Genomic DNA, 14,224 nt, shown 5'->3' on the forward strand with positions numbered 1-14,224 from the left:
AGAAATTTTTGTAATTAAATTGCATCTGGCATCACAAGTCAGAAGAAGTTTTTTTATTGAAAATTAAAACTTCTGAAAACGATAGAGGGTGGCCTTAATTTGAAAGTTACTTTTCTTGTATTTAACGATTTCATTTTATTGCTATTCGGTTTAATTTCGTTTTACTTATCACAGCCATTGCACGTCATAGGTCGCACATTCGAATATATGAATGTCTGTAATGCACATAAATATGCAGGATTTGTTCGTTTCCTCATTTCCTTCTTTTCTATTGCTCTTATTTTATGTCTGCATGTTTTAATTCCGTATACAATGGCTATGCCGTGTGTTGCGCTAATAGTCCACATTTGCTTTTGTGCTTTTTTATTTTTTTATTTAATCACCCACTTGGAGGTGTCCTCTATACACGTAATCAGATGGACATTCAGAAAAAATTGTTGAGAGAGGGGGGTAAGGAGAGGCAGTAGTGGTTACGTAGGACTTCAAAGTGGAAGCATCAGAAGTAACGAGCGATGCGATTAAAGAGGAAACATGGTAGCCTGTTGTGTGCTATACAGACAAATCCAGGACACATGTATGAAACTGCCTGAATGTTGTGTAGGGCTGTCAAAGGTCTTGACTTGCTTTCCTCCAATAATTGCCCAGCAGGTAACTAATCATAAGCACAAGTCCGTACAAATTGCGCCAATGATCGAGAGAAAGGTGTTAGTTCTCGTTGCCTATGAGCATTTAAGCTTTCCCTGCACGCGGCCGAGGGTTTCCAGCTACGACCACCACTGGCAAAACACGTGCAATACTCGGAAAGAAGCTTCGGAGCACTGATTCGATTTAAGTGCGTCTACCTGTCCATCTGGCGTTGTGTTTGTTCGATATCTCCGAAATTAGCAAAAACATTGACAGTTCTTGCACAAAAGTTACTATTAAAAATGGGCCAAATTGGACTACGCACACGCCTATCACGTCATACTTTTACTTTCAAGAGCAAAAATATTAGCGTTTATTGCTTTTGGACAAAGTTACGTCATGCTCGTTCAATATTACAGAGAGCATCGGAATTTCATTGCTTTTTTTTGTCTTCCCGTTTCTTTCAAGAGGCGAGGTGATCGGCCACAGTCGATTATGATTTATTTACTTGTTTAATTGCTTATCAGTGTCACTTACTTGCATATGCCTCCATTTTTGCAGATATTGGTGTGAGGATCATTGCATAGAGGACCATAGCCGCAGTCAACACCACTAAAACCCGGAAAGCATGAACAATAATATGAGCTGGAAGTAAAGAACAGAAAACTAAACTTCAAATATGATTTTGACATTTTTCAAAAAAACTTTTAAAAACTGCTCGAAAGATGGCATTTATGAAAGCAAGCCTCAGGTTAGAATCATTTTTGATCAAAAAGATTTCCCCATTTCCCCATTCCCTCCTTTCTAGTTTTTCCGATTCATATTTATTTGTCTTTTATCTAAGGATTGTTATGATTCTTGCTACCCCAAGCACTCAGTTATGTGTAAATAGCGCAGATCTACGCTCAAATTTTAATTCTCAGTCGTATACAATAAAAAGTTCTTGGCACTAATATGCAAGAACAAGATCATTGTTGTTGCTACCAGTGGATTATACAGGGTACTCGTGATGAAGAGGCATCTAGTGAAGAGAGTAAGGATTTCAACCAGATTTGAAAAAAAAAATTGATTCCCTTCAAGTTACGATGAAAATTAATAGCGTGATTGTTATCATTGGTTTTGTATTTCAACACAATGTTGAATTTAATATTTCCTAATGAAATTTTGAGGTTAACTTACTCTTTCATTTATATGCATATTTGAATGAAATTTAAGCTACTTTTCATCAACTTTTACGCGTTACGGCTACGGGTTTCAATGTAGTACGGCACCTATTGCCTTGGCTTGCATTACTTCAAAGTCTCTCATAAGGTAAGATAGCTTTCGATGGAAAGCAATACAAACTGCCCTGATTTATGTTATATCTAACGTTGTATTGTATAATTTTACATGCTATTGTAGTTCGGTAAAAATGGTTTCGATGCAGCAAGCGTCTGCAGCTCAAATCAATTTTTATTGCAGTTAGGAAATTTCGCACCAGTTTTTCTTCTTTTGTGTTCGATTTACTCTAAGCATTTTTTCTTTCCCTGTAACTCAATCATTTTTGAATTTTTTTTGAACATTTTTTAAAGGTTTTTTTTTTCCTTTGCGTATACATCGCATAATAAGCCCCTGTGGTCATTCTTGTGGTGAAGTGCATGCTATTTACGTATCCATAGCGATATGTATTGACATTAAAAATATGAAATTTCTTAATCTATCCATAGGTAATCCGAGAATGTGCTTACTATAAACACACAAAAAGTACACATGCCTTACAACAATTACATCTTTTAGACGTATAATCATAAACTTGTGCGCTTTAGTTATTCTAAAGTTTAGTACCCACCCTTTTACATTATCTCGAAAAGTATAGGGCATAGTTATCAATAATACTTTGAAGAAGTTACTTGTAAGAGACATTTTATCCTCCCAACAACGAACTGAAACTCGTAAAGATTCGAATTGCATCACGACGGATTCCATTACATTTTTCTGATCTCACTTACGTAAGTTATATATTTTTAGATTTATTGGTAAAATAGAAAAAAAAAAAAAAAATATGAAAAACAACATAAAGAGATAACTATAATGACAACTTGTACACATACGTTACTATTGACACAATCCTAAATGTAAGATATTAAGTGCATATATGAGCACATTTTTAGATGCATGCATTTGTGCGAGTACGTAACCAAAATTTAGGTTAAGAGTTACCAGGTTCTCACTCTATTTATATGACGGCTTTTGCCTTTAATTTATATAGAAGAAATAGTTTGTGTAGAAGAGTTTTGATGCCGGTTCCTAAGCATGTATTTGTTCTAATGTTTCTTTGCAGATACGAATGTTTTGTTTCTTTATGTTATGCGTTATATTTACGTTTTAAGAGTGTAACAGTGCTGCACATGCGACATGTCTTCAAGTAAGATTTTTTCGTTGTGCAAATTTCTTAATTAAAAAATAAAAAAAAAAATTTCAAATAAAAATGAAAAACATTCGAGCAATGAAATGATTATCTGAAGAACAACGCAACAAAGCAATAGTAGGGTATGAAGTAAATTCGTATATCTTGGAAAACATATTCGATATCCTTTATAATCGTCTAACGCTTAAAGCGACTCGCATACGATTAAAAATTTTCCAGTCTTAAATATCTGAAACGATAAAACATCTGCCTAAATATTAGATCGATATCTGAAGATGTTAGTAATTAAAGTTTTGAGTAACAACAGGTCCGTGGACTATCCGTCGTCTTATCTATTTTTAAATTATGTTTGTGATATCGAACATAAAATATTGATAGCCTCTTTACAGGAGTGCCCGGTTCCATTTGCTTCCGTTAGAACTATGCCGTTCTTCTTTCAAATTTTATATTTTTACATGTTACACCGATCGTTACATCGTGAGGCTATGCTTATCTGACATTCTGAGAGGGCATATTAATGTGGTCGAAACTAATTCATGCCAACGCCGAGAAGGAGACACTGGAGACCCAACAAGGTATTTATATTTTTGATAACTATCAAATTTTGAATCGGTGTAGGCGTGCTTGTCCATCTGCCTATTTGTCTGTCTGTTTGGTTGTCTGTGCTAAATATATTCCCGGTCTTAAAAATTAAAGTATCGTCCTTAAAACCTGCGAAACATTGGAAGTATATTCGGGTAGGTGGAAAAGTGCCAAATCGTTTGAAAGACACGCCCAGAGTACAATATGAAATGAGAACATCTCTATGTGAAAACGGAAATTATATTTAGCTGCGACAAAATTTTTTATCACTTACCGCGTTTACGCTGCATAATATTATGTGGGAGCGGCTGATAGTTTTCAATTTCGCGGGACATACGTAATTTGTGTATTTATAAGTACTGACCAGAAACCTAGAAAGTAGTGGCGATGTCAGTTTATGTAGGCGTGTCGTTTGACTTGATCTGTTTCTGCCAAATTTGATGACGGCACTTGCACTTTTCCGATCAGGAGAATATTTACGTCAGAAATTAAACAGAAAGGCAGGCGGCAAGCGGCTCTATGGTCGAAATTTATTACGATAAATTCAAATGTAAAAATGTTTATAGGGTATGGGGATCGAACCATGTTCGCTTGATTTTCAGATTAGCGTTCATTAGTTCAATTACTATTTTCAATCGTTTTTTTTTACCTGTGTGGTGTACCGGGTTTTTCAACTTGGGGCGTTCTATCGGAAGTGGCCATAAAAATGGACGACAACAGGCTTCGCGGTAAAATATGCCATGCTTCCGGGTTTCATTAAAGCGACGCGGGAATAAATAAGTTGACCATAAGAAAGTATGGACAGTGGTTGGGCAAAAAGATGGACAGATAGAATTAAATTAACACAAAAAAACATTCTGAGTCGGTTGGCTTAAAAGAAGATAGGTCTCTCCCATGTCATTTTACATGCCGCACATGCGGTCGTACAAACTTACAGTAAGTGTACAGAATATATAAGTATAAGGTGGCTCTTGTGTGTAACAGTAAAAAATGGATGGTTGATCGTTAACTTTCGGCTTTTTTTTGAGAGGGCAACTCGCCCGAAATCGATTGGCGAAAGTTTTCGTTGCGGATATTTCTGTCTCCCTAGCATCACTCTATTTATTGCATTCATAGTTGCTGATCGGAGATTTTATTAAATCCTATGAGCATTGCAGGACTATGACGCTTGAGAGTTATGTAATTATATTAGATTCGCCATAGAGTTATGTAATTATATTAGATAATCAATATAAAATTCAATTAGTCTTTAAAGCCTCTTTATGGATGCTATAAACCACGTGATAACATAATAAAAATAGAGCTCCAGATGTACAGGCACAGGATATGTAAAGACGATAAGTTAACTCACTAACCACAACGAAATCGTAAAGAATTTTTTAAGCTCTTCGTTCTAAATTCGTTCAATGTCTATAAATAAGTTCATTTAGTATGTTTAGCGAATATTTTGAATCCATAAATTTGTTCGTGCATTTATGGTAAGTTTGAAAACAGTATTAAGAGACTCTTTTATGAATCATAATAAAAATGCAAACAATAAATAAACAGCGATTTTTTTTATATGCTCTTCACGAGCTTGACAATTTGCCAGAATACTGTGACAAACAGTAATCGCAGGCGCTAAAAAAACAAGGATTGTTGTCGTAGTTAAACAAAAGCTCTTGTATCGCAAGCTGATCTCTTTGTTAATTTTCTTTTTTATGTATAAAAATATACACAAATCAATAGATTTTATATTTATAGTTTTGAACATTCAATATTTTATAGACATAAACAAAAAAAAAAAAAAATGTTAATTACAAACCAGGTTAACTTAGAATGAATGTGTGAATATGTGTTTGTCCAATGGAAATATGTTCTTGATTAGAAATTACGAGTTGTCCTGGCACATACAGAATCTGCCCAAATCATGCTAACCAAAAATGTAGATACCTTTTAGGGTCTCTGAAACTTTCTTCTGCAATACATTTTCTAACTCGCATTGAAAAGACTTTTCATTATGTCAATTACTACCTCTTCATAACCAGATACCTTTGCGGAAATCATGCAATTGATGAAATATTGAAAACTAAATTTTCTGTGCGCAAAGTGTGATGTAACAAAGCAAATGATTTTCAATTCTTTAATTCTCGGTGCCAGAGAAAAGGAAGAAAAACAGTAGAAACTGTTTTGGGAAATAAAGTTTTAAGGATAAATTAAGCAAATTTTGTTCTTCTTCTTTCACAAGCTTGAGATGTGTTAATACTAAATATGATAAAGGGATTGTGTGTCAACGCATTTTATTATTATTTTAAAACTTTGTTGTGACACTTCATGGGTTTCAGTTCCTATTCTAGTCTTTGTTTATCTTTAGAGCAGGATAATGGAAAGGCGGAAAAGCATTTCCTACTATTATACATGTTGATTCGCATCTGATGCGACGGCGATAGACCATACCAGACCGTACAAGTAGTTATACAACACAGTTTCATAGACTTATGTTCGCCTTTACGTAGACATATGTCAGACTTTAATACCTTAATACCTATAATCTGGTATACTGTTTATTTACTTTTCCGATTGATGTTCTTTCACATATAACGTCACAGTTTTAACACTTAGACTTGACTTCACTTCGCTAATACTTTAAGCCTACAAAAATATTCAAAGCCAAAACTGTTTTTTTTTTTTTTGAAAACTGAAAATAATTAGCTTTGCTATGCTGTGATGATCTTGTCTAAAATATTGTATTTTAAGGCTCTTCAGCATTAAAAATGATTGTGTAACCGTAGCTAGTGATGAATAAATAAATAAACAAATGGATAAAATTCCACATAAATAAATCGGATCGAAAGTTGAAATCGGAAATGCCTGATTTAGTTTGTGGCCACAGATCGTGCTCGATATTCAGTTCGTATTCTACGCTTTACTTACCTTTGGACTAAGATAGACTGAAAATGGGAAAACATTACTCGTCACTACTCAGGCTAATTCGCTTCTGATGCGCATAGGTTGGAGACTATAATTAAAACTACCTGCCAACATCCAACTGTTCCTCACCAATGAAGGTTTCCGGCTTACCTAGCTCCGTCCATCTTTGTGGTATGTTACTGGAAAGTTTACAATTGAGTAATTAGGATCGGAAGTTGACATCAAATTCATGACCTTAGTTCGTGGCCACAAATCATGTTCGATCTAGTAAGCATTTTGCCGACAACTTGCAGCCTTTGAAAAAGCATATGAACGAAATGAAATACATGCGCACCTACATCATTCTCACAACATAGTTATTCACTGCAAGACCGATGCAAGTAAATAAACGATCCAAAATAAAATCTTGAATTTCTTAACAGCAGTCTAAAGCAGTTATCGCTGTGTGGAGAATTTAAATTTTACTAGACTAACGCCTTTGCTTTTCTCATAATATCCCCAATAAATTCTAAATACTTCTACACGAACACCATGTTCCATATTGATTGTATGAAATAGATTTAAATGAGATGCGTAGAAATTCGGAAAAAAGAAATCATTTTTTGTTATGTGTTTATGTCAATCTTCTTCTATGTAAAATTAATCAATAAGTTCACACTATAACGTATAGATGTTACATTACCCAATATAAATACTTGTCCTTGGCGATTGAAAATGTCCAAGGACAGGACAGCAACAACTCTGACGCTATTGAATAATTCAAATAATTATCATTTTTGAATTTTTTTTAACGTCTATCGTTGTATTTAAAGCAACGCCCACAAATTTATAAGGGGGTATTTTTGAGGAGAATTAACTAACCTTTTAGCGTTGTCTTGGAATTCCTGCCAAATCTCAAAAGCACTCAAAGCATGCAGGCTTGGCTAAATTGTGTCAATTTTGTGCACCTCTATACATATACGTGTACAGCTTGAGAAAATTTATGCGTTTACTTTGAAAATATAAAAAAAAAATTGAACTAATATAATACCACCTGGTGTACTAAGGGAGCAACGCAAACACTTTTATCAAATGTTAACATAAAACATCATCTGTTAGAGATTAGTTACACACTGTAGTTACACACCGATCTTATGGATAGCACATTGCTCTCTCAGAGAATGGAACTATATTTGGGTAAAGCATGAAATTCGCATGAACTGAGCCAAATGGTTAATCGCATGTTTATCGATTTTAAATCCGCTTAAAGGCTTAAGTTAAATATTAACTTTGAAGGGATTTTTTCTGTTTTTCATGAAATTCTGCTTTCATATCCTTTATTGCAGAAATTTTTAATTTTAACGGCATCCTGTACTTCTCCGGGGAAAGACTTTCCTTGCGGCTCATCCTCATTTCAATTTATAATAAATGATAACATTATGAGATAAATGGATTTCTACTTGCAGCAGAGTAAATTCTTTTCTGATCGGAACTTGAGTAGGCACTTTTTTTGTTGGAGGCTATTTGTGAATTTTTATGTCCGAATTTTTGAATTTCAACCATTTCTTTATGATTTGGAACTGAAACATTGTAAGTAATAAACAAATGTTGTTAATTCCGCATCTGGAATTGACCTCCCATGCTTTATGTGGGCTGTAATTTGTAAGTTAGATTATTCTAAAGAAGAAGAAGTAGAACAAAAACATATAAGAAAATTAGCTTCGACCGTAATGCAAAAAAAAGACAAAAGAAGTAAATGAAGAAAATTTTCACGCTCTAAAGTATGGAGTGGGCGCGGTTGACTTTTTCTATTTTCAAAATAAAAGTTTTTGTCGTAGAGGCGATACCTTCATTTTCGCTAACGGGAGAATGTTTACCACAAATACTACAAAGTTGCGGAAACAGACAGATGAACAGATGTTTAAGTGCATTCAAGATTTGAATCTGACCAAGAATTTGTTTACTTTATGGAGGTTTTCAAAGCTTGTTTCTGTGCTTTGTAAAGGTGTTGAAAAAACAATTAAATTAAGATACACTATAATATTGGGTAGGCGTGGCCAATTTTGTGCATTTTTGTGCACGAATGCTACAGCATTACTGATAGAATATGCGTTCAAATCTTTGCACATTTATCTCGTATAATTTATGAGCGACGAGCAAGAACCCAACTTTTTATATGTTTTAAGAAATAGAGGTGTCCTCGGTTTATGTGGTGCTATGGGCATGTCGTTCAACCGGTTTCGTTCATTTACAATACTAACCCGCATGCAAGAATTTCCAATATTTCTGCCAAATTTGAAGTCGTTAGTATTATTTTTATGGCCAGGGGAATGTTTACTACAGACATTACGGACAGACTGACATGCTTAAATCGATTTAGAATTTAATGCTGATCAAGAATGTATATACTTTGTTGGTTATGTTGGATGTTTTCTTCTGAGCGTTGCAAACGTTTTGACAAAATGAACATACCATCATGTTTTGGTGATGGGTATAATAAAGTATTAAACGGTGGTTTGTTAAGAAAACATGAAAAATAGATTTTTCTGCTTTTTTGTCAAAAACAAAGCATGAACAGAAATTTTTGTTGTCCCGAATCAAAATTGATTTTCATATCCCATCGTTTATTATATGCGCGAGACTGTGTTTCGTGGTTACAAATGAGAAAGATGTTATTAGCTACACTTCACACACTCCATCCGGCAGTGGGATACCAATTGACTAGAACCAGCATTTATATCGTTATAAACTACAACGATAGCTACAAGTGCGGTTGTTACCGCTTCGGATGGACAAATGGATGTTGTTCGACACTTCATTCGAATTAAATTTGAACAAGCTTTTTAAGATATCCGCCAATGTGCGACTTGATTCCCTTTCAAATAATGTGTCGCGAAAATATATTCTCTCACATAAATAAAAGATACGAAACGACAGTTGCTGATACCTTTATGGTACAACAGCAATCATCGCCTTTTTATTGCGATGCGTGCACGGCTGATAGTTCACACAAAAACAAGAAGATATCCTCATTTACTTATGTATGCGGTACGTTTTTGTTGCGATTGATTCTGAATCGGTGTGAATCCGTTTTTTCAATGCTTATCGTTCCTTGTTTTACACATAAAATGGTATTTTTGTTTTATCTTTTTTTGCACGTTCACCTTTTGTTTGCAATCGTTAGCGTAAAAATACAAATATCGTGTTCCTGTTGTTGCAACAGCAGGAAAACCAGTCTCTGCTCACATATACATATTTGCTAAGATGTTATCATTCGTTTTGGTGGAAGCAAATAAACCTCCAACAATGCGAATGCAAACAATGTATTGATTGCAGTGAAATTTTTCCTCTCTTCATTGATTGTAAATATAACAAATAACAAAAGAATTTATGTAACACATGTATACGCGTACAAACATAGATAAAACTCATTCTCAAATATATGAAATATTTTCAAAATAATTTAGAAATAGTACCAGGCTTTGCCAAATATAATATATCGAAAAGAATTTCTAAAAAAGTTTCATTTACCTTAAAGGTTACCGTATAATCCTAAAATTAATCTTTATTCTCGTATTTTTCCAACTATTCGCTTATATATGTGGGCACATACGTAAAACAAGTATAAGAGAATCCTTTTGACCACTGATTAATATAACCTCGAAGGGAAAAATATTTCCCAAAAAAATCTGTCGATCCCAAATTGTGTTTTCTCTGAATGATTACACGACCACACGTTACCCATCATTTCTAATATTCTCGCAATGAAGTCAAACGTTCGCAAAAACCACTTTCCCTTGAACCTTCCTGATCTATCTAAAATATTTTTTAACTAACACTACGAATGCACATAAAGACAGATTTTTCTATTATCTATAAAAAACCTGAATGATCAAACAAAAAGGTCTTGTTACGAAAACCAAATATTTTGTCAAACAAACAATATACATAAAAACTGATCAGCATGTGTTCGCAGCGGAAATTTCCAAATACGAAGACTAAAGAAAGCAAATTATGTTCTTCGGTACTTTATCAGTCAGTGCCATAAAAGTAGACTTGATCATGCAGCTGGGGATTAAGTAAAAGTCCTTTAGTAAGGCATAAAGATCGAGAGTCCGGGCAAACATACTCCGGACTCATTCTCCTCAAGACTACTCTTTACTAATGCTGTTAAATTTTGGAACTCGTTTCCACTCAATGTCAAACCAATTGTCAACTGTAGCAGGTTGCAGTTCGGTCTAAACGCCTTCTATACTCTATAATTACGTATAGATGGGTGCTTAGCTCCTATATCGTACAATGTTGTTATGGTATCCATATCTGTTCATTTAATTTTCCAAGAAAACATGCCGTAGAGAGAGATGTATAGCAAGTGGCGCTCTGGTGCTGAAACTAAGTCATTTGCATTCGTAGCATCAATGTTAGCGCGAAAAAAATCAGCCGAGATCTTTCGGTAGATTATCAGTCCAATGGTCGACTTAGCAGCATTTTCAAAAAAATTTAATCCAATTACATCGTCAATCCGAAAAATGCAATAACTCGCCAAGTTCTATGATTATTTGTCTTAAACTATCGGAACCCTAAGCAGGGCAAGTTTGCTACGTCGTATGAATATGAGTCTCATTAAAGTCATGATCTCACTCGTGTATTTGCGGGACACAACAAGCAAATGCATTTGAAGAAACCTGCTAGCATTTATTTCCCAAACGTCACCAAAGTGGCTGTTGTTCATAACTTAAATTTAAAATGAATAGAAACAGAAGCATTTACTTCCAAACAATGATCAAAACTATTTGTACCCAAAACTTCTCACGAATATCATGCCGAATCAGAATTGAGCCTTTTTGTTGAGCCATCGGTTAAAAGACGGTTTAGTCAGAAACGAGATTCTCGCATGAACACTATCTTCAGTCCATCATTTCTTACCGGTTTTGCAGTACAAGGCCATGCCAATCGATAATGATTTTCGCACATTCCGGACACCCTTTCTCTTTAATAATCGGTGCACAGGCCCCGATAATGGCTAACAGAGTGTAGCCGTGCTTTTATTGGGTTGGAACACCCCATGACATACTATACCCAACTAAGCTCCATAAATGCGAATGCCATAAGTAATTGGCTTTTTCCTCATCATTGATGGTTCTTCAGGATTACATCACGAGAGATGAAGAGAGAGAGAGAGAGAGTGAGAGAGAAGTGTATCTGGCAAAACATTTTTTTGCTACAATGAAATGCACTTGGAAATTATGTAAGTGGTCTAGAAGGCTGATTTAGTTGGTTTTTAACCCAATTTGTGAATGATAACGAGTAGTTATTCGATTTCACGCTACTCGCGATTACACTTGAGCACTTCATAGAGTGTGTTACATACAATTCACATTATAATCATTTATAGCCACTTTTCACGGTAATTATAATAAGCTTTTATTTCAACTCATATCCCAAATTTACGAAAGAAATATGAATTATTGTTGCGATTATGGAGGCAATGCCTACCAATGAGTGCAAGTGTATTTATGATGCATGGAAAGAGTTCAAAATAATGCTAGAAATGTAAATACGTATAACGTGAAATGAATACAAAAGTGAATGAAAAATGTAACGACCGAAAAGCATTAGGAAGCATAGAAAAAAAAAAAAAAAAAACACAGAGACCTACAGAATAAATAAATCAGAATAATAATGACAGCTTGCACAAAAACATTATGAACTTTGAAATGAACTTACAAGTGCGGTTAGAGAAGCAAAACACTCCGCCAAATCCGAACTTATTATTATGCAATGAATGGGTAATAAAAATTCAAATTTTTTGGGACAGTTTGCATAACAAAAACAAGCACAAGTTTTAAGGAAAAGCTCCGTAAACAAGTTAACAATACGAAAAAAAAAAAAAACAACAACAATTTATGTAAAGACAACAAATACCAATAAAAGGCCGCCAACCGGAAACATGAAATAAAAACAACAAAAAAAAAACAAAATCAGAAGAGAGAAAAAAAAAAATAGGAGAGAAAAAAAATTCGCATTTTCTTAAATAAAGGATAAGGAAATGTAAATACAAACGAATTCAATAGGCGTTCTTAGGCGTTTTTTATGCACGTTTCGCTAAATTCAATCAAACTTACCTGAAATCGTGACGGGCATAGCAGTGCCCTAAGAATCTACATTGCAAAGTACTGCACTGATATGGCTTAAGCGGAGCCATTTCGTAGGTTATATTAAATCCATAAACGTCCAATAAACGATCTAAAGCTCTTAGATGGGTACCGTCCAGCGAAGTCATTTGAAAACTTATTTCCAGATATTGCGAATTGAACTGAATCCAGGCCACCTTAGTAATATCGCCTTCGGTTAATGTGAACACGCTATGAGCTGGCACTTTATAATCATCGGAATAGTACATGTATTCGGTAAATTTGAGGCCACTTAAAACGTAGAGCTGAGTCAAGTAAACCACAATAGATGCGTTATGATGAAATGAATCCTTTACTGCATTCGAGGCGTCAATTATCCAAACGCACTCGATCGGTGTTGCAAATTTATGTGGAAAATTTGGTGTTTGTATAACACCATTACGCGAATTCAGTACACCACCACATATACGTGGAGAAGCTTTCCCGCCTAACAATGATGATGTCGACGACTGGGCTTTGAAGATCGGCACAACATTAAGTGATTTCCTCTGATATTCAGTGTAATCGGATGAACCGAAAGAAGATAAAGCAAATTTGCTTACATATGTTGGCGATGTATGCAAGCGTGCACTTCGTAAACCCGACTGATAAATGGAAATTTCAGATCGAATTCGTGAACGTTTAATACGCCGCGAACTAGTATAGTATGTTTTAACCGCCCCTTTCAATGCAATCTCATTCGTTTCTTTTTCCTCGTCCTCTTTATTATTGTCAGTTGTGTATTTTGGCCGAATTTCACTTTCATTCCATTGCATCAAATTATTACCAAATATGTTTTCAGCTTCATTGGTTTGTGTAGATTGAATGGGGAAAAACAATAGCAGCAAAAAAAGCAGCTTTGGAGTGAGAAACACCGTCATCGGCATTGACTTTGACTGTTCAAGCGTCCAACATCTTTGAACAAAGGCATGCATATACACATGCACCGCACTTGAGAGTTTCCAAACTTCCTCGATGCAATTTTAGATTTTTGTACACATTCACTTTTTTTTAATCTGCAACAAAAATGTTCGTAATATTTTTCAAGGCTCCATGAAATTTTAAAAGTTTTTCAAATAGTTTGTAAAGCAAAAAATAATTTTGTTTTACTTTTTAATTTATATTAAGGATTTTACAAAGCCATCAAACATTCGTTAGTTAACTTTGATTTTGTGTTAAGTAAATTTAAATAAATCATAGTTTATTTAGTAAATTATCCCATTTTCTGTTATCGTAAAACGATTGCACAACCAAAGGCATAACCAACAAACATCCGTATGAGTTATAAATAATTAAAGGAAGCGTTAAGTACTAACATATGTACATGAATACTAATATCCTCAGCTAGATATTTGGTATTTATATATGCGTCTGTGAAATATCGAATTATTAACAATATGCCCAGGCATTCGTTTTAAGAGGTTTTGAATGTAACATACATAGCCCATTGAAACGATATATAGGTTTATGTGAAGCAGACATAATGTTAGTTCATAACATAAGTGAAACGAAGTATTAAACAGAGGTACACGATAGTAAAAAGTCTAAA

General features: G+C 34.5%; 1 protein-coding gene across 1 annotated transcript in view; it reads right to left on the reverse strand.

The window, feature by feature from the left end:
• LOC119635304 overlaps nucleotides 1-13,455 on the reverse strand; it is an 84,323-nt gene extending 70,868 nt beyond the window's left edge. Inside the window, exons 1-2 of the mRNA XM_038030064.1 lie at nucleotides 12,628-13,455; nucleotides 1,162-1,269 (exon numbers count right to left, since the gene is read on the reverse strand). Of these exons, the coding sequence (XP_037885992.1) occupies nucleotides 1,162-1,269; nucleotides 12,628-13,451 (932 nt within the window). The 5' untranslated portion in view covers nucleotides 13,452-13,455. The remainder of the gene's footprint in view (nucleotides 1-1,161; nucleotides 1,270-12,627) is intronic.
• Nucleotides 13,456-14,224: the final 769 nt, after the last annotated feature.

The sequence above is a fragment of the Glossina fuscipes genome, unplaced genomic scaffold, assembly GCF_014805625.2.
Source record: "Glossina fuscipes isolate IAEA_lab_2018 unplaced genomic scaffold, Yale_Gfus_2 26, whole genome shotgun sequence".
Taxonomy (NCBI): Eukaryota; Metazoa; Arthropoda; class Insecta; order Diptera; family Glossinidae; genus Glossina; species Glossina fuscipes.